Source organism: Carassius carassius, chromosome 3, assembly GCF_963082965.1.
Source record: "Carassius carassius chromosome 3, fCarCar2.1, whole genome shotgun sequence".
Lineage (NCBI taxonomy): Eukaryota > Metazoa > Chordata > Actinopteri > Cypriniformes > Cyprinidae > Carassius > Carassius carassius.
Window position 1 is genome coordinate 19,908,288 of NC_081757.1, and position 26,202 is coordinate 19,934,489.

Genomic DNA, 26,202 nt, shown 5'->3' on the forward strand with positions numbered 1-26,202 from the left:
AGGGCACTGGAGGTCACTTCCTGATTTACTGACTGTTGGCAAGATGTCCCAACACTTACAAAACGCTCTGCCTCTCTTGAAATGACAACGTTTTGTGTGCCTGAAAGGCGACCGTACCTCCACAGGTGGAAGAAGCCAAAGTTTGTGACTTTATTTGATGCAGACCAGCTCTTCATTCAGTCGTAGCGCAGGTGGATTTATCAGTAGTGACTCGTATGTTTTCCTGGCATGTTTATATCAGTGAGGATGTTTTAAAATGGCGGTGGCAGCGTCACAACAGGTAAGATACTTCCCATGAGCTTTTATCTAGCTGTTAGCGTCACTCTTGCGCAGATAAAAGAGTTTGAACCTTTTGCAGTCAGACACTAGCCGTTCTGTAGAAGTTTAATGTCTGCTCAACCCAGGAATAGTGAAGTGCACAAACAAGGCGAAAAGTTTTGAGTGGAGTTTAGAGTGTAGATGATAAATGAAGTGCTCGTAAAAACGGACAGTGTTGATAACAGTGTTTGATGTGTTGTTTATTGGAGGGTCTGGAGTAAATGTGAGGAGGTGATGGACGCACACACATCTTTGCAGCTACAGCAGGAACATGGCAGAAGCAGAGCACACTGATGGGGAGTTCAGTGTTACAGGTACAGTCTCCAAGATGTCTGGATATCAAAATATTCACAGCAGTATTAGTATTATTACTCATTAGCATCACTGGGTTTTGAGTCATGGGGAAAAACAGGCTACAAAAATAAAAAAAAAGAGAATAAATATTTTTAGTCTAGTCATGTTTATGTGTGTATTCAACTGTGTTTGAATGTAATCAGAAAATGTGTTTACTAATTAAGAATTCTAGCATGGACTTGAAGGAATGAAAAGAGACCAAAGGGTAGTTTCAAACTTTTTCAGAGCACTTGCAATATTGACAAAGTAAACCTATATTAAACATCAGTGATTACAAATGTACTAAATGCAATGGACATTCAGTGTTCATACAGTAGCTAGTTATGAATAAAGGAGTGCAACAGTGCTCGTCCACTTTTAAAGCATTGTTCCAGAACAGAAGTATTTTTCCCATAGGGATTTTCCTGATTGACTGACTATGAACCAAAAAAAGCTTTGAGCAGAAACAACCAGGTTGTGATTCACAACGATACACATTTTGATTTGAAGCAAAAAAGTATTTGGAAAGACAAAGAGACAGAAGATACAAGACTATATATATATAACGCCTTTAATAAGGGAAAGAACCACAATCCCATGAAGCATTGCCAGTCAAAACAAAAATAAACTATTGGTTTAAAGTTTATATGTGTATATATATAACCAGTGAGTTTTATGTTTTTTGGGGGGATATATGGATATTTCTATTCTCTGATTTCTTGGCAGAATCATATTTAATGTAGTTTAAATTAAGATTCAAAATGTCTCCATAGTTTGTCCTTTTTAGTAATGATGAACTTTTAGTTTCTAGCAGTATTAGAATTTATATTTTAATTTACAATTAGACTATGTAACCCAGACTAATTCAGTATTATAAAATATATTTTTGTAAATGAATGGGTTCACAAAAACGTAAATAATTAAAGATTGGTGATGTCAACAAACCTTTTTCGTTGAATAAATTATGTGGGAAAAATAATTTGTAATATTTAGGGTTATTGGTTCAGCCAATCAGAATACTGTTGATGTGATCCGCCCACAGAGCAGATGCGCGAGACCGGAGAGTGGAGAAGTCTGAGAGAAATTCGTCTAGTTTAGTCAGAAAGAAAATTGAGAAATAATTGAGTAAAACTATAAAAATAGTCTTTACATCTCTTCAGGATTGTTAAAAGAGGACGATATTGAGTGGATTCTGTAGTTGTTTTACTCCTGTGACGATCGATGGGTTAATTACATCGTCGTATTGCTGGAAAGTGAATATCTGGATGTGGTCAGGTTTTTTTTCTGAGTGGAGTTGATTCTCATGGATGGCGAGCCAACCTAATCGGATACTGGACGAAAAAAGAAGAAAATTCATCTTAAAGGACCAAGAGAGTATCTTGATTTCATATTTTGTTTTTCCCTGCTCAAGGTAAAACTTTTCCTGCACAGAGACTGTTTTTTCCTTCTCCATACGGGACTGAGAACTGAGATATCTAATAGAAAAGACTGATATCAGTGATTGAGTATTTGGAAATTGAACCTATCGTCGACGTGAGCGTGATATTACAAAATTGTGGTTGAGTCTGAACAGGTTTTGTCAATTTGCTGTTGGGTACATTATTAATGTATTTCTAGTGTAAAACTGACAGTGATTTGTTCAGTGACTTATTCTATTTCTTTTCATTGAATTTAAGTGATTCACTTCTAATTGTTTATTTATTTTATTTTATTGTGTTTACTTTAAAAGGGGAAAGGCCTGTGTGTTCAAACAAACATTTATAAAAGTTATATACTTACCTTAACAGTGGTGTCCTGTCATCCCTCAGCAATAACTCTCCATCTCCGTAGTCGAACATAACAATCTTCTGATCTCCTAATTGGTTCATAAAGTGAAGTCCAAATTTATAAGTAATAACCCGTTACATAACATTGGCGAGCCAGCCAGGAGATGGCGATGTGTTGCTGAGGACAGGCAGCTGAAATTTAAACCCATTTTAGTGCTCAGACAAATCAACCAGTTCACTGTCAAAATGGATGTAATTGATCAAGAAGGTATCAAAATCCCAAATGCTGTAATAGTTAGTGGGGTAACTGGAACAACAGAGGATGACGAACTGATAAAACTTCTGCAAGAACATGGTTCTATTGATAGGTGAGTGAAAATTCAGGACCCTGAATCTGAGTTTTATCATGACTTAATTATTGAGTTTGACAGTGGCAGTGCTTTACAGTCGTTAGAGCCCATGCTGCCATTTACTTACCAGCTAACCAGTGATCCAAATGTCACTTACATAGTCAGATCATTATCTAGTGTTTACACCCGACAATTGGGGGGTAGTGCTACTAGATCTTACCTCAAAGGGTTAAAAGAAATTGCAAAACTCAGTGGGGCAAATTTTGAAGTGATGCTAAGTGAAATGCTGACAGAAATGAGTTCTGTGGTTCTCCCAGCAAGCACTACATCTGAAGCTGCTGACAAAGACCCGATTAGACTATCTGGTCAAGAACCGCTTGAAGGCAAAGCAACTCCATTCACCGCTCAGCCTTACAAAGGAGGAACCCAGCAGACCCAACCTGCTGCTTCTTACGTGGCTGACACCTCAGTTCTTACCTCTCCCACAATACTTAACCCACCTGAAGTCCAGAGGTTGGTTGTTGAACACGTGGTGAGGAATGGAGAAGCTATTACTCAGGTGCACGCGCCTATGCGACTCAGATTATTTTCTGGGAGAAAACCTAGACCTGCCAATGAAACGGATTATGACTCATGGCGTTCTAGTGTTGATCTTGTTCTGAAAGATCCTGCAATATCTGATCTTCATACGTCAAGAAAGATCCTGGACAGTCTTTTGTCTCCAGCTGCTGATGTTATTAAACACTTGAGCCCTGATTCTTCTCCAGCAGCTTACCTGCAGTTACTGGATTCTGCTTTCGGCACAGTAGAAGACGGTGACGAGCTCTTTGCTAGATTTATGAATACCTTGCAGGATGCAGGGGAGAGACCTTCAGCTTACCTGTCTAGGCTTCAGGCAGCCTTGGGTGTAACAATTAAGCGTGGTGGTGTTTCACCCAGTGAAGCAGACCGGCATCTCTTGAAGCAGTTCTGCCGGGGCTGCTGGGATGATGGCTTGATTACTGATCTGCGACTGGCACAAAAACGTGATGATCCTCCACCCTTTGCACAGTTGTTGTTGATGCTACGGACTGAGGAAGATAAACATGCTGCAAAAACCATGCGTATGAAACAACATCTAGGTGGTACTAAGCAGCGCGCACTGATGCATACCCAAAGAACCTGGGTGTCTGATGAAACTGACCCAACTTCATCCACCAATGTGCTGTCGTTGGCTACAGAAGCTAAAGAGCTAAGAAAACAGATAGCGACTCTCCAGAGCCAACTAGCAAAACTTACCTCTAAAGCTGATGCCCCAAAGAAATCTTCATCGCAAGCAGTGGATCGGAAAACTTTTTCCACAGAGAAAAGATCAAGCAAACAGAGTGCTGTAGCCACAATACCTGTGATTCATAAACAAACTGACAAACCCAGGCCGTGGTATTGCTTTAAATGTGGGGAGGATGGCCACATTGCCTCCTCCTGTGAGTCAGAGTCCAACCCAACCCTGGTGGCTGAAAAGCGGAAACTTTTGAGGGAGAAACAATCCCAGTGGGAAATTCAAAACAACATCACAAAAGGCACTTTAAACTAGAATCAGTTCCTGTTGTGGGACAACCAGGGACTGAAATATTGAACTGTCCCCTTCAAACCAAAGTCTCCACACAAAACCATTGCTCCAAGATGAACATTTCCAGATTGCCCAAGGGTTTGATTGGCGAAAAATGTATAGCACAAGTTACTATTTCAGGGCAGGAATGCAATTGTTTGATAGACACTGGCTCACAAGTTACCACTATTCCTTTGTCTTTTATGAGCAATGTCTTTCAGAATATCCTATCAATTCCCTCTCTGATTTGTTGGAGGTTGAAGGTGCGAATGGTCTTTCTGTACCCTACATTGGGTACATAGAATTGATTGTGACCTTCCCGGCAGACTTCATTGGTACAAGTGTTGATGTACCCACCGTTGCTTTGGTGGTTCCAGATCCAAAGTCCCACACCATGCCTTTAGTCCTGATTGGGACAAATACTTTGGACACCCTTTATGAGGAACACTTGAAAGTGAGTTCTACCACATTCCAACCTTCATTGTTTGGCTACAGGTCTGTTCTGAATACCCTCAGATTGCGGCATGAATATGGCACAACTGGTGTTCTCGGTCATGTTGGGTTGAGGGGTAGGGTGCCTGAAGTCATGGCTGCTGGCCAAACTGTCGTTTTAGAAGGGATTGCCCATGTGAGTGGAGTTTCAACTGATAAGTGGGTTGTAGTGGAACACCCCTCCATATCTTCCCTACCTGGAGGAGTTGTTGTAAAAAACTGCTTACTTACCCTTCCTTCTAAGAAATCCTGCCATCTTCCTGTAGTTCTTACAAATGAAACCGATCATGACATCACTATCCCGCAGAGGTGTGTTATTGCAGAAATCCATGCGTTGGAGTCGGTACTTTCTTCTGACAGTGCTGTGTCTAAGTTAGCTTCTCAAAGTAATGAGCACACGGCGGTCAAAGAGGAAATGTTCACTTTGAATTTTGGTGATTCTCCACTATCACAGGAGTGGAAGGACCGAATCACCAAAAAGCTATGTGAGATGCCAGAAGTCTTTGCTCAACACAATCTGGACTTTGGACATACACAGAAAGTGAAACATTCCATCAAATTACATGATGAGACCCCGTTTAAACATCGCGCTAGACCAATCCATCCACGAGACCTTGGAGCAGTAAGAAAACACCTTCAGGAGCTTTTGTCAAGCGGAGTCATACGTGAGTCGGAATCCCCTTTCTCATCGCCAATAGTGGTGGTCAGGAAGAAAAATGGCGATGTACGACTCTGTATAGATTATCGGAAGTTAAATCTTCAAACAGTCAAGGACGCTTATGCCTTACCGAACCTTGAAGAAACATTTTCAGCTTTAAATGGTTCGAAGTGGTTTACTGTTTTAGACTTGAAATCTGGGTATTACCAGATTGAAGTTGCAGAAGTGGACAAGCCCAAAACTGCTTTTGTGTGTCCGTTGGGGTTTTGGGAATTTAATCGGATGCCACAGGGGGTAACCAATGCACCAAGCACTTTCCAAAGGCTGATGGAAAAGTGTATGGGAGACATCAATCTAAAAGAAGTGCTTGTGTTTTTGGATGACTTGATTGTGTTCTCCAAAACCCTAGAGGAACAAGAGAGGCGGCTGCTGCAAGTCTTAGCTCGCCTGAAGGAATACGGGCTCAAACTTTCGCCAGAGAAGTGCCGTTTTTTCCAGACTTCTGTCAGATACTTAGGGCATGTGGTATCTGAGCGTGGGGTGGAAACGGATCCTGAAAAGATTGAGGCTATAAAAACCTGGCCATGTCCAAGAAACCTTAAGGAGTTAAGGTCGTTTCTTGGTTTTTCAGGCTACTATCGTAGGTTTATTAAAGCCTACTCACAAATAGTAAAACCCCTGAATGACCTGACTTCTGGTTATCCACCACTGAGGAAAAGTTGTAAGAAGGCTGATAAAGAACGTCAGTATTACGATCCCAAAGAGCCTTTTGGTGGTCGTTGGACGACTACTTGCCAAGAAGCATTCAAGACCCTCATTGAAAAGCTTTCCACCGCTCCTGTCTTGGGTTTTGCGGACCCCAAACTTCCTTATGTTGTTCATACAGATGCCAGCACCACAGGACTGGGGGCTGCACTGTACCAAGAGCAGGATGGGAAACAACGTGTGATTTCATTTGCCAGCAGAGGTTTATCGCGAAGCGAGTCCCGTTACCCAGCTCATAAACTTGAGTTTCTTGCCCTTAAATGGGCTGTAACGGAGAAGTTTCATGACTATCTTTATGGCAGCACATTTACTGCCGTAACAGATAGTAACCCATTGACTTATCTTCTGACAACCGCTAAGCTTGATGCTACTAGCTACCGGTGGCTCGCTGCACTTTCCACATTCTCATTTAAGCTGCAGTACCGGGCTGGTAAACAAAACATTGATGCAGACAGCTTGTCAAGGCGACCACACAAAGAGCAGTCAGAGGATCAATTGTCGTCAAAAGAGTATGAGAGGATCCAGAAGTTTGTGCAGTACCATACAACGGGTGCTGAAACCTTACAGAGTACTGATAATGATGCAATCAGAGCCATCTGCGATAAACATTCTATCCAACAGGCTGATGATTCTGGTGTTACCTTGGTTGAGTCCCTTGCGTTTCATCCTGAAGCAGTGCCTGAGTGTTTTGAGCAAGAAAATAACTTAAGTGGGTTACCTGCTTTACCTGATTTGACGAAGGGAGAATTAATAGAAAAGCAGAGATCTGATCCAATCATTCATGAGGTGATAATGTGTCTGGAATCAGGTGAAAAACCTCCACCTGCATTAAGGAAGGAATATCCAGATTTTCCCTTTTACTTACGAGAATGGGACCGTCTTGAGTTGATGGACGGAGTTCTGTATAGGAGGCGACGAGATGGGGACTCTGTCAGTCATCAATTGGTTTTGCCAGAAGATCTCAGAAGTTTTGCTATGAGCAGTTTGCATGATCAAATGGGTCATATGGGAATGGAAAGGACGCTGGATCTGGTCCGCTCCAGATTCTATTGGCCAAGGATGGGAGCTGAAGTAGAGCAAAAAGTTAAGACCTGCAATCGTTGTGTCCGCAGGAAAACTTTGCCACAAAAAAGTGCACCTTTGGTAAACATCCAAGCCACAAGACCCTTACAGCTTGTCTGTATGGATTTTCTTTCTCTTGAACCAGACAAGAGCAACACTCGTGATATCTTGGTGATTACTGATTTTTTTTACCAAGTATGCTGTGGCTGTACCAACACCAAATCAAAGAGCAAGAACCGTTGCAAAGTGCCTATGGGATCAATTCATTGTGCATTACGGTTTCCCTGAGAGGTTACATAGTGACCAAGGACGAGACTTTGAGTCACATACCATCAAGGAACTTTGTGCAATTGCTGGGATCCAAAAAATCAGAACAACACCATATCATCCTAGGGGGAATCCTGTGGAACGATTTAACCGGACTTTGTTAAACATGCTCGGAACATTGGAAGAAAAGGATAAAAGCCATTGGAAGGATTTTGTTAAACCTTTGGTCCATGCATATAATTGCACCAAGCATGAAGCCACAGGATTTTCCCCGTATGAACTGATGTTTGGCCGTCAACCTCGGTTGCCACTTGATATTGCTTTGGGATTACCTGGTAAAGACAGTTCACAAGTATCTCATTCACAGTATGTTCAACATCTTAAGTCTCACTTAAAAGAGAGTTATGAGGTTGCTTCACGAAATGCACAGAAAATTGCTGAAAAGAACAAAATTCGATTTGACAAAAATGTGACCAATTCTTCTTTGGAAGTTGGAGATCGTGTGTTAGTCAGGAATGTCCGTATCCGCGGGAAGCACAAGTTAGCAGACAGATGGGAATCTGAAGTCTACGTCGTTGTGAAACGCGTTTCTGACTTACCAGTTTACTCGGTTCGTCCAGAGACAAAGGATGGTCCGCTTCGCACTCTTCATAGAGATCTTTTGCTTCCTTGCGGGTTCCTACCTGTTTCTGAAACCTTAGAACCAGCTGTGAGTAAACCTACCACAAGGCGCAGGACTGCAGCTCTGAAGGTTCAGAGTAGTGACTCACCTGTAGATGTTCAAGAGCAAGCTTCACCTACTGGAGCTGTAGGGGAACACTTACCTGTTGAAGTTCCAGTGGAATACTTACCTGATGTTGCGGAATATGTAGAGGCAAGTCATTTACCTGATGTAACACCAGTTAATGACCAAGTAAATGCTGAAGATGAATGTAGTGGACACAACCAGAGTTCCGATGTGGAGAAAAATGAGCATTCAGGAGACTTACCCAGACGATCGGTTCGACGAAGAGAGAGGCCTAAAATACTTACCTATCCACAGCTTGGAAACCCCTTGATACATGTAGTGCAGTCCTTGTTTCAAGGGTTAAACACTGCTTTCGCTAATGCATTGAGCGGCACTGAAAGTCTGAATAGTTTAGCTGAGATATCCTCAATACAGGATGTATAAAATGTGAGTCACTCTTTATTGTGTCACGGGACGTGCACAGTTAGGAGGGGAGGATGTAACCCAGACTAATTCAGTATTATAAAATATATTTTTGTAAATGAATGGGTTCACAAAAACGTAAATAATTAAAGATTGGTGATGTCAACAAACCTTTTTCGTTGAATAAATTATGTGGGAAAAATAATTTGTAATATTTAGGGTTATTGGTTCAGCCAATCAGAATACTGTTGATGTGATCCGCCCACACAGCAGATGCGCGAGACCGGAGAGTGGAGAAGTCTGAGAGAAATTCGTCTAGTTTAGTCATAAAGAAAATTGAGAAATAATTGAGTAAAACTATAAAAATAGTCTTTACATCTCTTCAGGATTGTTAAAAGATGACGATATTGAGTGGATTCTGTAGTTGTTTTACTCCTGTGATGATCGATGGGTTAATTACATCGTCGTATTGCTGGAAAGTGAATATCTGGATGTGGTCAGGTTTTTTTTCTGAGTGGAGTTGATTCTCATGGATGGCGAGCCAACCTAATCGGATACTGGACGAAAAAAGAAGAAAATTCATCTTAAAGGACCAAGAGAGTATCTTGATTTCATATTTTGTTTTTCCCTGCTCAAGGTAAAACTTTTCCTGCACAGAGACTGTTTTTTCCTTCTCCATACGGGACTGAGAACTGAGATATCTAATAGAAAAGACTGATATCAGTGATTGAGTATTTGGAAATTGAACCTATCGTCGACGTGAGCGTGATATTACAAAATTGTGGTTGAGTCTGAACAGGTTTTGTCAATTTGCTGTTGGGTACATTATTAATGTATTTCTAGTGTAAAACTGACAGTGATTTGTTCAGTGACTTATTCTATTTCTTTTCATTGAATTTAAGTGATTCACTTCTAATTGTTTATTTATTTTATTTTATTGTGTTTACTTTAAAAGGGGAAAGGCCTGTGTGTTCAAACAAACATTTATAAAAGTTATATACTTACCTTAACAGTGGTGTCCTGTCATCCCTCAGCAATAACTCTCCATCTCCGTAGTCGAACATAACAATCTTCTGATCTCCTAATTGGTTCATAAAGTGAAGTCCAAATTTATAAGTAATAACCCGTTACAACTAGTTTAATTGAGGCCACAAAAACTTTTGCACTAGGGCCTAATCTACAAAATACAGATGGACACACTTTGTTCATTGTTCTAGAAATGTTGTAACCTTAACTTCTGTAATCTCAGTCATGCAGTCATATTTCCTTAAAAACAGTTTATCTTTGGTGGTTTTGAGAAGTTCAGAGGATGCTGATTTCCTTATGATGGATTACATCAGAGAACAACAATATGTGACCCTGGATCACCTTGTCACATCTTAAGTCACTGGAGTATATTTGTAGCTAAACATACAATGGGTCAAAATTATGGATATTTATTTTATGCCACAAATCAATAGGATATTAAGTAAATATTGTGTTCCATGAAGATATTTTATAAATTCCCTACTGCAAATATATAAAAACTTAATTTTTGATTATTAATATGCATTGCTAAGAACTTCATTTGGACAACTTTAAAGGGCGATTTTCTCAATATTTAGATTTTTTTGCACCATCAGATTCCAGATTTTCAAATAGTTGTATCTCAGACAAATATTGTCTGATCCTAACAAACCATACATCAATGGAACACTTATTTTATCAACTTTCAGACCCTTATGACTGGTTTTGTGGTCTGGGGTCACATTTCATAGTGCACATCAGCTCAAAGAGCCAAGAAGTAGCTCTGTATGATTTAGTTGAAAGAGCTAATTTTTAATTTGGAAAACAGAAATAATCGTTTAAATCAGTAAGCTATTTATCTTTGACTACAGGAACACAGAAACCTTAAAACTCAGACCAAAAATAGAATTGTTTGAATAAGAGAAATGTATGGGCTGGGTCACTTGTGAGATTGTGAAAGCGCTGTTATTGTTTAAGGTGTGTATTGTTGGGCTGTTAAAGTATTGTTGTCCTGTCAAAAGCTGCAGATGATTATTGCACTTTCAATTGAAGATTTCATGGCTTTGTCGAGGCATGTTCTATCCACAATCGAATATTGGTTTGTAGATTATATGCACATTAGATGAACATGTGCACACACCTGTGACACACTGAACCATATTTAATTGAGGAGGAAGAACCAGCAGAGCTCGAATTATTTGTTGCCGCTCCCATTTAATATTTTACATCCATATCAAGCACAATATAAACATCATCTTTGCCATCTTTTTTGTTTTGAGCTGATGTTCTAGTTTCCACTTTCTTTTTTGTGTCCTTGTTGATGTGTTCCTGTGATGTCCTCAGGACATATGCACCCCAATCATTCTTCCTCTATCGTCATTAAGTCAAAGAGCTATTTTTGTTTTGATGGAAGATATTGTCTGCTAAATTATCAAGAATGTTTGAGGACAGTTGTCTCTCAGTTGAGCTGGAGGGAGTGTTGATGTGATGTCTCCTCAGGTCTTTGGGTCACACTTTTGGTCTGCTTTCAGGTTGCTTTCTCTACTCCTGCACACTTGAGTTTTCACGTCACTTTTGTTATGTAGAGAAGCTGGTCTGTGGTGTGGATGGTGTGACTAGAGGTAGCTGTGGCTGTTTACCCAGCCATGCACATCGAGTCTCATCACCCTTCAGAATGTGTTTACCTGTGGGGTGACCTGTGGGGAAAATAGTGTGGGCTGAGACCACAGGCCTGTCACCTAATGGAAAATTACCATTTCAAAATTGGGCCCGATTACTAATAATATGAAGTAATTTTTACCTGTATTTTCAATAGTGTTGCATTATTTTTTTATTTTGTGTTTTTTGTAAATATGGATTTTTATTTTTTAAATTAGTTTAGGGTGTGGTTTTTTTTTCTCCCCCTTATGGGTTTCTAGGATACAGATGATTTATTTTTGTCCAAGTGACCCTGAGATAAGATAAAAATGGTCTTAAATATTTTAAATTATTATAATATTATTATATTATTATAGGATTATTTTACCATGCATTCATGATTTTTCTTGTTTTTTAGATGCCTTTTCTGCATAAAGTTTGTTTAACACCATTTGCATGCAGTGTCACAGAACTTAAGTCCGATTTAGACATGCTGTTACAGTTGTTCCAGACCCAGTCTGAGAGGTCTTAAAAAAAATCATAAAATATTATAAAAAAAATTAAATTAACAATTAAAAAAAGGGTGACATTAACACTAATCATTTTAGTATTTATTACATAAAATTGATTTAGCCACTTTAATTTCTCACTCATTTAAACCAAAAACATCCATAGTTTTATATTGTGTAATTTCTGGTCAAGGTGTAATGTATAAAGTAGAAAATGTTTTTGTGGAATTAACCTAGCAAGCTGAAGTTAGCCTTTTTTTTCCCCAAAAATGTAATTTCCATCATTGTCATTTCCACCACAGAATACTATGAAAATCTGTATGTAATCTGACACGGTGGGAATGACATTTTTTGGTTCAGAAAAATGTTGGTTTATTTTCTTAAAGGAGACAAAACAGCTGTAAGACTCAGTGCTTACATTTTTTAATTTATTTCCCTTATAAGGACTGATCTACTTTTGTTATTTGCCTTTCTAGACTTCCAGGTCTCATCGTTCAGCAGCTCTTCTCACAACCAGGGTTTGCAGATTGCCTCAAAGCCTCTCACCCAAAACCATGTCAACCATCACATGCCCTCAGTCTCTCAGCTGCCTCATGTCTCCCTCAGCTGCAAATCATTCACTCCATGTAATGGCACATGTGATGAGGATGGCAGCAGCTTGGCCTCTCAGGACTCAGGAATCCCCACCCTTGAGATGAACCCCCCTGAGCACACTCAGGCTCGAGTCACCACTGCTGAGCTGGTGCTTCCACCTCCACATGATGATAGTCCAGCAACACTAAACTTGGATATCTCAGATAGCTCCATACTCAAGTCTTCCAGCTTCCCACGTTGTGGCTTTGATTTGGTACGCTCTTATGGTGCCGGTGGGCTCTCCGGTGCTGCAGGCAAGGGTACTTTGAATCGCAGTGATGATATTTCAGTGTGCAGTGTTTCAAGTTTAAGTACTGAGTTTTCTGCCACATTGTCTGTCAGTAATGAGGACTTCCTAGACTTCATGGTTACATCTGAGTCCAGTGCTGTTGTTACATTTGAGAATGAAGATGTCTTGCACCGTTCTGACAATTCACTCTCATCTCCTACTGACTTACACGGCAAGCTCAGCAGCCCCCAACCGCATCCTGTGGGGGTCTCTACACCACATGAGACTAGACCCAAGAGACTGGGTCCACTCGCCAGCTTCTTCCACAGGTATCGTAGCGTTTGCATTAGTAATGTTGTTAAATTCACACCAAGAAACTAATGATTTGTTCAGTAGTATTATGCTTATGATTATGTGAGCTTCACCAAAGGTTGCCTTTCAAATAATGTTGCATTATTATTTTTATTAAACAAGCTTCATGCTTTTTCTAATGAATAATTGTTTTTATTTCTGATTAAATCACAAGTGATTTAATATTTTCATATTTTTCTTTCTAATATAGTGTCCTTTAAAAAAAAGGTTGCAGGCCCCAATATAGCTATGATACGCAATACTTGAAATAACACTGATATACTTCAGCTTTTTTCAGGCCCCATGGTTTTGCGTGTTACCATATCAGTTTCAGTGCTGCTGAGGCACTCGTGTAGTTGCTTCACAAACATTTTGGAACAGAAAATATGACTTGTAGATCAAAAATGTTGTGAAGCCACTGAATAGCGTGGCCATGTCTCCAAATTGTCTGCCCTTTTTATCTCTGCAACATGGACTTTCTTGAAGCTTTTCTCCATCTTAAAACGGCTCCAATGTAATTTTTTCCCCTTGAGCCTCACTCTCTACTATTGTGCAGTAATATTTTCAGTTTCTGTCTTTGTTCTGTGTATTTAGTGAAATTCATATTGCTTAAAACTAGTAAAAAAAATATATGTATTTTAAAAAACACCAGAGAAGGTAATTATCAGTAGATGTTGCTCTCTGTTAACTCAGTCCTTTTCTTTTTTTTTTATATTTGTAAGGAGTCTTTTTGCTAAGAGGATGAAGGATACGGGTGCACAGGAAGAACAGCGAGAGCCCGGCTGGAAGCTGTTTGGTAAAGGTCCACATAAAGAGCTTTCAGTCAAAGACTCCAGGAAAACACAAAAGGTACATTCACACACCTGCACTCATACAAGATCTTACAAGAAGTCAAAATCCAATCTAATCTAAGTTTTTCATGTATTTGGGTTGCTCAAAATTGTGAAAATAGTTTCTGTAATATTTAGGCCACATAAATGTGATGTTGGATCCTCTTTAACAAAGCAAGTCCTGTGATGTGCTGCTTTTAACTAGGGATGCACCGAAATGAAAATTCTTGGCCGAAACCGAAAACCGAAAAAGAGAAAACCAAGGCCGAAAACCGAAACCGAAACACCGAAAGAAATTATCCCAATTATTAGTACCATTGCATTTATTGCTATGACCGTGTACTAACTTTACTAAAATTAAAACATTGCAATTGCATAAATTAATATTAAAGTTTCAAAGATAATTACAATTACATAAATTATAAAAAAACATAAAAATGCATAATTACAAATTATGCAAATATTTATTAAGCACATTGCAACAATGCACAGTATAAAATAAAATTCAAACTAAAATTTAATCCCACTCATCTGTATATTAAATAATAATGTACAGGCCTACTGGCCTGCAGAAAGGTTTTAAAATTAACTGTTCTCTCATAAAAAGTGCATTTAGGTGAAGAGCATTTGAAATTTTTCTCTGTAGTACTAGAAAGTGCATTACTTCTCCAGTAGGCAAGACTGTTATCACTTCTGGGGATGGGGACTTCAGACAGATAACCATCTAGCTGTTGAGCAGTTGAGCTTGTCATCTGCCTGACATTTGAGAAATATTTGAGAGAGTGTATTTAAATAGGGCCAGGGCATAAATAAACATTTTTATCAAATTAATGCAGAAATCTAGCAAAAAATCTAGCAGAAATATGGCTACAATCTGATATTATGCATGTATATGTATATGTGTGTGTATTATATATGCAGAGACGAGTCCTTTTTTTTTTGCGCTCTGATCTCAGTCTCCTGCGCTTGGCGCTTCTCCGTCTCCACGCGGGTTCTCCGCATCCAGCGCGGCCTGGAGCATTTCTCGTGTGCTCTGCCATATTTCCGCGTCCAAGTAATGGTCTTTATAACGCGGATCAAGCACATTCGCGATGAAGTGCGGAGGATCCGAAAAGATCTCAGTGAGACGTGTGCTAACAGACTCTATAAGACTGTACTTTTCTTTGTTTTCACTTCGTGGTCCGTCTCAATCTCTTTGTTAGGAGACGCTTTAGTGCTGCGAATAAAGGAATAAGAATAGAGAGAATGTTCTCTATTAAGACCCACTGGTGTGAAGTGAATGACGCGGGGAGCTCGTGGTCTGCGCTATGCAGGTGCACGTGCAGGTCGCGGTTTCTGTTTGCGTCATCATAACATTTCGGCCGTGTTGTTTCGGTAATAAAAGTGTTTCGGCCGAAAACCGAAAATGCACTTTTTGGCCATTTTCGGCCGAAAATTTTCGGTGGCCGAATATTCGGTGCATCCCTACTTTTAACCTAAAGGCTGAGATACAGTACACTACCTAATGTTTGCCCTGCTGTTTGCCTTAATTTACTGATGTCCAGTCTGAGGATATCAAACGTGCTTGGTACTTTTGAGCCAATGTAAGAATTGTTTTTATTAGTCATGTCTCTTTGATGTCAGAAATGTGCGGGGTAAAACTTTCCTCTCATGATTGCTTGAAATGTTTTATCAGCTGGAAGAAATTGTTTTAACAGTGAAACTTTTACATTTTTACAAGTTTTATATTTTTCCTTTTGATTCATTATCAAAAGGAAAGTTATATAGAGTTATGATATTGTTGTGAAAGGGGCTTTGTTTCCTCTGTTCAGGCCTGTTGTTTGCTTTAGGTCATTTGAACCCCCTGATTCAGCCGTCCCGTGTCCATCTAGATTTCATCCACATCCAACTCCTGCCTCTATCTCTTGTTTTTGTTCTCTGCAGCTGTAATAGAAGCCTGGGGTATTGGGTGACAGGTGCAGAGCTGCTGCTTTATTTAGGCTCTGTAGCAGTTGCTTATAGGAAGAGATGAGTCAAGATTATGCTTTTGACTTTAAATATTGCAATATTCAACCTGTTTGTAGTCCTTTAAATCTTTATAACTAAAACAAGCAAATGTACTTGTTTTAATAGTAAAGTCTCAAGATACTAAAGTGGTTAGAATGTTCCTTGTTATAGTTTATTTGAATCAGTGGAAGCTCATGAGAACTGATGACACACCAGCCACGTAAAGCAGATTATTTATCATCTTTGTACATGACTCAGACATGCACAGCGGAGCACAGAGTGCACTGATCACATGAGACTGCATTGCAGAGAGCCTTGTGCCCCTAACAGCTGGAATCAGTTAATATGGCTGCCTGTAAATCATGGATCCTCTCTCAGCACTGTGATGATTACGAGTAACATTAGCATGCACACACGCACAAATGGACACAGCGGGCGCACGGGACAAGGTCTGGTCCTCTGCAGCCCTCTGATGTAGGGCCTCCCAGTTGTGTGTGTGTTTAAGAGAGAAAGAGGGCAAGGAAAAACAGTGTCAAGTAACTTAGCAGGAGTGAGACCACAATAACAGCAGAGGAGCAGGAGCACAGTAGTGTCATGCTACTGTTTCTCAGGGTGTATCCCATATTCCTTGCGGTCTTCTGCTGCTGCTGTGCCTTGCATTTCGGTCTACAAGGCACTCAAGCTTGTAGCTGTGGAAATACAGCAATGGTGTAGAGTGTAGTGTCTGAAACGCTGGATCCTGAATGTCTCAACAGCACTGAAGCGTTCATGGGGAGTTCTTTTTTTTTCGTTCCTTGTTTTCTGTTTTCTGTCCGATGAAAGAAAAGGTGTGGAGAATGACAAGGAAGAGGGAAAAAAGCATTTGTATGGAGGAATTGAGGTGCACGTGGTGTTCATGTGTAAGTGTGTGTTGGTGAATTATGTAGTTGTCCTGTTTCTTTGGTTTGCTGTCCCTCTTTCACTCTTAAAACTAATTAGTGTTTCCTGTCTAATCTTACCTTTTCTACACACATTTGGCTCATAGTTGAAATGCAGGTCATTTTGTCTGTAGTTTAATCTCTGAGAGAGTGCAGTGTGGGGGTAAATGAAATATTTATATTCACTCATGTGCGATAGTGTGTGCTTTCTGACTGCATGAATAAAACAGAACTTATTTCTTTATCTTGGTTTTGTTCAGACACAGATCAGACAGGTTACTCGGGGGATTTAAAGATGGATGCAGAGTGAGAGCACAGATTACTACTCCGGCTGTACACTGTGTGACATGAGACTGTGTGTAGAAACTCAAATGCTGTAGCAAGTAGCAGCAGTAACAAGTTGGTCTTATTTTATTTGTGACTTTTCACAGTTCCTGCTTGTTTGAGAACTTCTGCTTCCACTTCCGTAGTTGTGAAAAGTATTGTGTGGCAAAACCCCTGGGCAAAAACTTGTGAAAGCATTAGTTCCACAAAGTTCTCATGTCATTTTCTTGAGGATTAAGCCTCACTGTCATAATCCAAAATCATTTCAGTACAGTATGGGGAAAAATAAATTAACATTTTTAATTGTAGTGTTATTTTTGTTATTGTAAAATATGTTGTATTGTTTTTTGTTAATGCAGATTTCATTAAAACATTACAAAACTATTACATTAATCAGAGTTAAATGGATTTTTTTTTTTTTTTTAATCTTTTTTTTGTGGCAAATTTTTTAGTTTGTTTTTTTTGTGAGAGATTCATCCAGCTGGCCTGTTTGTTGTCATTCTTTGGACTATATACAATGTTGGCTTCTGCATGTCATGCCTTAAATGTGTTAACAGCTGTTTTTTAATCATAAGATTGTTTATATGTTTGCTTTATTATATTTTCATCATTTTATAGATGATTCCTAAAATGTAAAAAAAAATATATATTTTTTTTTTTATTTGTTTAATTATTTTTTGGTAGGAATATGAAAGGAGTGGGCAGTCGAGCAGTTCCACATCTCCCAAGAAGAACGTAAGAAGGAACCTGGACTTTGAGCCACTTTCAACCACAGCCCTTATACTGGAGAACCGTCCAGCGTCAGTGTTCTCGTATATCTCCTCCTGTCCTGAAACCTCTCCTTTCTGTATTGTCCTAGAACAAAACAAAAATCAATTCCGTCTTGCATGCAATATTATACCATGCAGCACACAGTAGATAATGAATAATAAAGGAGTTATAAATGTGAAGTGTTTTAGAATGGCTTCTCTCACAGATAGTAATGTATACGTCTGTTGACCGTTATTATGTCTCTGTGTAGGAATCTTCCTGCAAAGCCTGAGGAAGAAACCCAGAAACACAGACAAGAATATGAGGAGATGGTAGCTCAGGCCAAGAAGAGAGGTGAATTTTTCACACATTTGTTTGTGTGTGTGTGTGTGTGTGTGTGTTCAGTTTTGTGCTGTAGATGGCGCTGTTGCAAAAGCTGAAATTGAATCCTGTTGAAACACATTTGTGTTTTGTGTCACTACTACGTGTGTGTGTTTCTGTGCAGAGCTGAAAGAGGCCCAGAAACGGAAAAAACAACTAGAGGACAGGTGTAAACTCGAGGAAACCATCGGCAATGCTGCTCTCACCTGGAGTCAGGAGATATTACCCAACTGGCAAAGCATGTCAGTCTGCACACAAATGTCATTGACACAATATATCACACAATCAGATATTCTTGTCATTCCATATAATTAAATAACAGACAATAGATCAAAGAAGAGCCAAAAACATTCTAAGGAGAGTAATATTTGGCAAGAGATGTACTGACCAACTAGTGCGAGACATGGACTAGAATTTAGTGCAGGTGTGATGACATGTTGAGCTTAGATGCTCATGTGAGCAATGTGTGTTTGAATCAGATACAGCTCTTATCCTTATGTCCAACAATCTCTCTGCTATCCCTGTGAATAAAAAATACAATTGCTGAAAGTCCAAAAAAGGAAAAAAAAAAAACAATGTAACATTTAAAATATGCTTAGAGAAAAAAAAATAAAAGCAAATATATAAAATGATGACTTGCTTCACTCTGTCCTTCTCTTCACCATTCCAGGTGTTCATCTAAGCGGGTGAGGGATTTATGGTGGCAGGGTCTGCCGCCCAGCGTGAGGGGCAAAGTCTGGAGTCTAGCGATAGGCAATGAGCTAAACATCACCGATGGTAGGAATGTGTTTTATCTGTGCTTTATCACACACACCTCACACATACTGGAAAAGCACAAACAGGAAAAGATTACTTTGAACATCATTTATTTTTAATTCCAAATGAAAGTATTAAAAAAAACATTAAATATACATTTTGTTTCTTTTCTTTCAAATGTGTATTTTGTGTGTAACACTTTGTATTGTGGTTGTATTTTGCTCATGGTGCTCAAAACAGCATCCTGTCGTTTGATGTGGTTTTGAATCGTCTTTGTTTAAACTTTTCTCGGGTATTATTTTTTTATTAACAAAACCCCACAAAACTTTATTCTGTAAACTTGAAGCTGTAAACTATTTAGAACCTGAATTAGTGTAATGTTTTAATGGTCAAGTTGAGTGTGTAGGACTCTTAGAATAATCAGCACTTTGTTGTCATCTTGAGTGGAGAGGGGGGTAATCACTTCATTGGAGTCATCAGGTGAGCACCCTCCTTCCTCTGTGTTTCATTGAAAGGCCCACGACACCTCCAAAGAGCTCAACAGCAACACCTGGCATCTCAGGTGGGCTCTCCTTTGATTTGTTTGCCATGGCTACAAAACCTCTGCACCCAGCCTCTATGGGGAGCGAGTGTGTTCGCCAGCCCCGTTGTACTGCTTCAGTTATAGGTCTGAATACTTCAGCCTTTTACGTTCATTTGCTTCACCATGGCTCAAGGCCTTCTTCAGTGTGTTAAACCCAGTGTTCTCTGTTTTTGTGAGTGCGGATCATAGTTTCATCTACCAATATTTACATATGCAAGCATAAATGACCTATTTACATGTAAATAACACATTATTATTTGTGTGTGTGTGTGTTTTAAACAGAGCTGTATAACATCTGTTTGGCAAGAGCCAAAGAAAAGTGGAATGCCTTTGTAGCCCCAACAGCTGCTGCAGAAACAGAGATTGAAGGTGATTGCTAGAAATTTTCATTTTTCCAAATGAAAAATGCTCCTCTCTTTTGCTTGAATAACTTATGTAATATCATATAAAACATTATTTATTATCCTTTTTTATGCTTTTACCATCCTCTTTTTATGTTCTTTTATCAGCAGCTTTCCTCGCTGTTAAACTCCTTTGCTTTAATGCTCTTTTGTAACTTATAATTGCTTATTTTTCAGATGCAGGCTTGTCTCATGCTGATCGAGAAGCCAGTCTAGAACTGATCAAGTTAGACATTTCCAGAACCTTTCCCAATCTCTGTATCTTCCAACAGGTAGGGTGCATTGTTGTTTCTGGAGTTTTATATCATCTGCTGAATTGTCTTCATATTTTGGGGTTTTATTTTCAGGGAGGCCCATACCATGATGTATTGCACAGCATTCTGGGAGCTTACACTTGTTATCGTCCTGATGTGGGATATGTAAGTCTCGATTCTCCAAGTGATGTCTAATGTTTTTTTAAATGTGCTCTGCACCACTGCAGTGTTTATAGGTGAAACCCCTCTTTATCCCACTATGACCCATATTTCATCTAAACCTCAGTTTGTTTGAGTATTGACTCATACAAAGAGCTGTTTACAGAGTCAAACAGAAACTGACAGAGATGCTGTGTCGTACATCTGGTTCTGTTCCAGTTATTAAACATGTGATAAGCAGAGCCTTAAAAATAATAGCGTTGCAATTGTGAGAACGATGAGCAATTTGTGCTGCACAGCCCTCTTACATCCTGCTCACAAACCACAATACCAGTTGTTGGCCAAAGAGATCTTGCACTTACACCTCCACATAGATGCTGGGTGTGAAGGTCATATTATAAATGTTTATTTATTACCATTATTCTGTTACTTAAACACCTCCACTGCAACAATTTAATTCAGAATATCTAATATATTTTAACTGCCTTGTTTAGTAAGTTTGCATGAAGAATAGAAATAAAAACTTTGTGAAAAAACTTTTAATTCAGATAATCTATTGAAAGAATAACAATTTTTAACCATGTCTTTTATGCTCACCATGGCTGGAGTCTTAATTATTGCAAAGTTTTGACCAGTAGTGTATTTGTTGAACATGAGCGTTATTAAGACCCATGCTGCATCTGTGCTTGTTATTAGAAGTGTGAATACAGAAAGGAAGCACTGATCTGACTATCTGATCTTAGGGGCTAACGCATGTTGTTTTAGGGCTAGGAATAGATGCTATTTTGTAAGCCTCACTCGTTCATCAGTTTAAGCTTAGCATTAAAGATAAATCCTCACATTCGTAAACTATTATTATGTGTTTGTTGTTTGATGTGTAGGTGCAGGGAATGTCCTTTATAGCAGCAGTGTTGATTCTCAACATGGACATTGCTGATGCCTTCATTGCTTTTGCCAATTTGTTGAACAAGCCTTGTCAAATGGCTTTCTACAGAGTGGACCACAGCCTTGTGAGTTATGAGCAGTCCTGAAGTCTTTTAAGTTGTGCGATCAATAAGAAAATAGTCATTAGTCAAGACTCTTCACATGCTCTTATTTTATTTAATTTTTTTAGATGTTGACATACTTCGCAGCATTTGAAGTTTTCTTTGAAGAAAATCTACCAAAGCTTTTTGCACATTTCAAAAATAACAACCTGTCCTCTGATATTTATTTAATTGACTGGTAAGTGAGTTACTTTGTTTCTTCTGTCAGAAATGTGCCCCTGAGTTTTGAGGCAGAGATGTATTGATCATAGATCTGCTCTTGTCTGTGTAGGATCTTCACCTTGTACAGTAAATCTCTCCCACTGGACATTGCATGCCGAGTGTGGGACGTGTTCTGTCGTGATGGCGATGAATTTCTCTTCCGCACAGCACTGGGGATTCTGCGACTTTATGAGGACATCCTCAAACACATGGACTTCATCCACATTGCTCAGTTCCTGACGCGCCTGCCAGAATACATCTCTGCTGAGGAGATCTTCTCCAGCACAACCACCATCAGCATGAACAGCAAGCACAAGAAATGGGCACAAGTGCGCATCTTTTTATAAACAATCACACATAAACACATCACATGCATTAAAATTAGCGCTGTCAAACGATTAATAGCATCTGTTGGAAACTCAGAAGCAAAGACCAGGAGACGTTGGGATATCTTTCATACAGAAGTTCCTCTTTATTGAGGACTATTTTTAAGTAATTTCCTGATCTCATCAGCATAACAGTGTCATTCAAATGCATTGGTGGTAATCCAATCAGTCTTTAAAAGACAAATGGCAAGGAAAGAGCACAAAGACAAAGGATCATTACCTCATATGCTTCCTGATTTAATCCCTTTTACCTCAAAATGTAAAAACACAATGTAAATAACTTTTTCAGTTTATATACTATAATATTGGAAACTAGATTTAACATTTTATAAATTTGTAATCCCACAGTCCTCCCGTTTAGAGTTCTAATAACTCTCACATAATACAAATTTAAACCTTTATAACTACATTCTATGGCCTATGTTTGTTAACATTAGCCCCATCTTGAAAAGGTTAAAGGCACATATAACTTATTCTGTGTCTTGTCCTAGATTTATTAGGTGTATTATTTATTTTTAGAACCATAACTGTTGAAACATTTGTCATGAATGGTAACATGTCGTACAAACTACATGATGACACAGAAAACCATATAGCATAAGAGTGGAAGCCTTGAAGTCCATAGTGCCTGTATAGCCGTGAAGTCTGTTTTCTGTAGTCCATTTCCTACGTAGATTCCCTCAGATGACTCTTTGTCCTCATGAAGCTTGTTCATGGATGTCTGAGGGGATGCTTTACACCAGGGTGTCACATATGAAGGTGATATGGCATGTACACATACCTGCAACACAAGAAAACAAAGAAACAGCAGACCAGCAGTATTCATGCATAGACATTTTTAGACTTCTGCTGATTGTAAATTGTTCTTTCTCAACCTATTTTTAAGTAATTTGACACCTATGGACCAGTGAGGTGGGGATAAAACTACTGATAGGGGAAACCTTAGGGGAAGTCTTCACCACAGGGTTGGCCCCTGAGGCCTGTTGCACTTCGGTTCTTCCCTGGGCTCCTCACTGGTCTGTGTGTGTCCTGGTCTGTCCCTGTAGTTGGTGTTTGGACTTTACTGTACAACATCTCCATCCTCTAATGAAACATCAGTCATTACAAAACATCATAACTAGGGCTGCAACTAACGATTATTTTGATAATCGATTAATCAGTCGATTATTTTTACGATTAATCGGTTTATGTACTTATATTTTAGTTCTTTCCATTTTTTCCCCAAGTAAATTATTAATAAATGGTCTTTATCCTTCAGCATATATTTTTAAGAGATTTTAACCATTTTGCACTGTCATATCCTCATCAAAAATATACCTGGAGTTGTTTTATTGTGTTAGTAATCCTTTGTCGAACTCTTCTGTAATCAGAACACTGACCCATACTAAATTTCACAAGGAGATTTCAAATAATGTTTTCACCATGGCAGTCCTTAGAGCTCCTAAAGTAGTTTAACATCCCGAACAAAGCTTAAGGAATCTTTCAGAACATATTTTCACGAAGAATAAGGATAAAACAGAATAAAATTGCAGTGCATTGTATTTTATTATTTACTGGGAAACAGCTTTATAGCTTTTGCTGTGAAATTGTAAACAATCCTTCGGAAAAAAAGTGCCAATGGCATGAAACCTGAATGGAACTCACAATTTAAAGTAAAATCCATCAGAAGGTTGTCCAGAAAAAAAAAATTGGACGCACACAAAAAACCTGCTGTGTGAAAAAGAACAGTGAATACTTAGAAAAAAAGTGCATTTCAAATATCTTTAAACATTTACCTCTCTCATCCAGTCATAATTGGGCTGCACGACTGAATTTTGAACTGGTAAACGGCAAACTGATCACAGAACATGTTTGTATAGCTTTAAATGTTAACTGTTAAAAAGCAATGTTATCAGCTTTTACGACTAAACATTTGCAAACAACATTGTACTGGAGAATCTGCACAAATGAAAGTCTTAGGGGCCGTTCTCAAATCGCGCCTAAAACGCGTGGAAAACGCTAGGCGCACCGCTTTCTCCTTCTTTCCAAAGCGCTCGGGCAGAAGCGCCCCTGAGGCGTCTGTCTTTGCTAAGCAACCATTATGTGCTCTCTCCTTGAAGACGCGGAAATTTCAGCAAAGGATAAATGGATTTGCAGCTCAAAAAATCGCTTGCAGTAGCTCTGCTACTAAATTTATTTCAAAATGGAAATCCATATACAACTATGATCAGCTGTTCCTTTCATCTTGACTGAGCTTTTAACGTTGTTACGGGAAAGGATGAAGCTGATTGGTTAGTTCTTGTCACATGACCCGCTGTGCGCTTGCGGCATTCTGAAAAGTTGAAATGTTTTTAACTCTGTGCGGTGTTGGAAATAACGAACTTGAGCGCGCAAAAGACGCGATATGTGAACGTCCCCTTAAACAGTTCAGTAGTGCAGAGTTTACAGGTTACTCTTCTTTTTTAAAGGCTCAAAGTAAAGTACTCCCACATCACGCTGAATGCTGCAGAGACGCTGCTCGGGAAGCACGTGACATAAAACGAGGCCAGCTATTGGCTATTCGCTACTTCTCCTGCTGTACTGGCTGAGTAAAACCTCCGGTGGCTCATTACTGCCACACTTTGGTCAACGCAGATTTGAAATATGCACGAAATGAGCCGCTTACGGCAAATAAAAGTTATTTAGCAACGAATCGATGACTAAATTAGTTGACAACTATTTTAATAATCGATTTTAATCGATTAAATCGATTTGTTGTTTCAGCTCTAATCATAACCCAAAAAGGATAGGTGACTGGAGTGTGATGTAGTATAGCTTTGAAGGTTGTGAGTGTTCTCTTAATGAAAGGAAGTGACAGCTTCTTGTAGTTTTATTTACAAAGGATCTTTCATCTTTGTTTTACATTACTGGGGAAGTTAGGCCCTAACAGTAAACACCTGAGCAAGCTGCTCCAACAGTAAAGTGCAGTGGGGAGAGGGGCAGCTTCAGAGTGGTAAGTAGCCTGAGTAGGAGCTGAGTAAAGCTGTTAATTCCTCCTAATGTCTTCTTCATCCAGTGTCCAGTTTTACCACACTAATGACAACTGCCCTCTTTATTGGGACTTTTACTTTTGCTCTGGGATTGTCTCTATATTTTTAGGTCTTAGCGCTTTGACAACAGTTTGTACATAGACAACGGAAGAGTTTGGAGGAACACATTCAATTCCCTCAATTCTCTGAGATCTTCTAGTGCCACATACCTTCAGTTAATTTTCAGGCACATCAGTTACTAGCTGGATGGCTACATCTGTTTCAATACTCTAGTATTTCTCTAGATTACGGCTAGATACTCTAGCTCTGAGCTCTTTGTTCTGTTTCTCTAGCTTAGAGTTATGCTGAGACTGTTGCGTAGTTAGCGCTAAACTAAATTCTCTGTGGCAGCAGATAATGCCTTTCACATTGTTTTTGCAAATACTTGATCCTAGTACCTTTTTACATTCCTCAATTGACCATAATTTTTCTGGATCAATACCAAATTTCTTTATCAAATCCAATCTGACTGACTCTGTCACTATTGAGTCCATGTGCTGTCCTAGCAATGATTTGAACTCACTGTCTGTCCATGAAGGAGAAGCTAGTCCACCTTAGTTGTTGGAATCAGCTTAGCATTCCTTCTCAACGTTTTGTAAAGTCTTTGTGACGAGTGGGGCGGGTGGTGGGTCGCAGGTGTCGCTCATTTCCCAATCACTCCACCGGACTCCACTTGCTCCTCGTTCCCACGGCCCTCGGCCCCGCCCCACTCATCACATACCCCCATCGCCCCTTGCAGGCTGGGGGGTACTCCCGAGACTGCGCTCTACTCCCCACCCCTCCTTCTGGGGGGGACCACTCACGGGGACCTGCGGGAACCTGGGGGTAGGACAGACGAGGCAAGAGGAAAGGAGATGGAAGGAGGAGCGACAGAGACAAGAGAGGGGAAAGAGGGAAAAAAAAGAATTCCGGTTCCCAGAAGCACTGCTGCTCGGCCCTCCACCAGCTGGGTGATCTCCTCCGCGGTGCCTGGCGGTGGCACTGGATGGCCCTCGGCGGACAGCACGACACCCCTCTCTGCCCGGTGGACGGCGACGGCTCCTCCGGTTTTGGGCAGCCAGCAGGAG

The 26,202-nt window shown here is 39.6% G+C and overlaps 1 protein-coding gene across 3 annotated transcripts in view; it reads left to right on the forward strand.

The window, feature by feature from the left end:
- LOC132122731 (TBC1 domain family member 14-like) overlaps window positions 1-26,202 on the forward strand; it is a 29,973-nt gene continuing 3,771 nt past the window's right edge. Inside the window, exons 1-14 of one of the 3 annotated variants that reach the window (XM_059533084.1) lie at window positions 1-280; window positions 528-632; window positions 12,378-13,092; window positions 13,837-13,963; window positions 17,856-17,971; window positions 18,193-18,275; window positions 18,427-18,544; window positions 18,973-19,079; window positions 19,924-20,010; window positions 20,220-20,314; window positions 20,390-20,461; window positions 21,337-21,465; window positions 21,570-21,679; window positions 21,773-22,031. In XM_059533084.1, coding sequence (XP_059389067.1) covers window positions 590-632; window positions 12,378-13,092; window positions 13,837-13,963; window positions 17,856-17,971; window positions 18,193-18,275; window positions 18,427-18,544; window positions 18,973-19,079; window positions 19,924-20,010; window positions 20,220-20,314; window positions 20,390-20,461; window positions 21,337-21,465; window positions 21,570-21,679; window positions 21,773-22,031 — 2,061 coding nt within the window. In that variant the 5' untranslated portion in view covers window positions 1-280; window positions 528-589. Of the gene's footprint in view, window positions 281-523; window positions 633-12,377; window positions 13,093-13,836; window positions 13,964-16,197; window positions 16,701-17,854; window positions 17,972-18,192; window positions 18,276-18,426; window positions 18,545-18,972; window positions 19,080-19,923; window positions 20,011-20,219; window positions 20,315-20,389; window positions 20,462-21,336; window positions 21,466-21,569; window positions 21,680-21,772; window positions 22,032-26,202 lie in introns of those variants that run through there. The other 2 variants (XM_059533094.1, XM_059533103.1) reach the window with 2 other exon arrangements.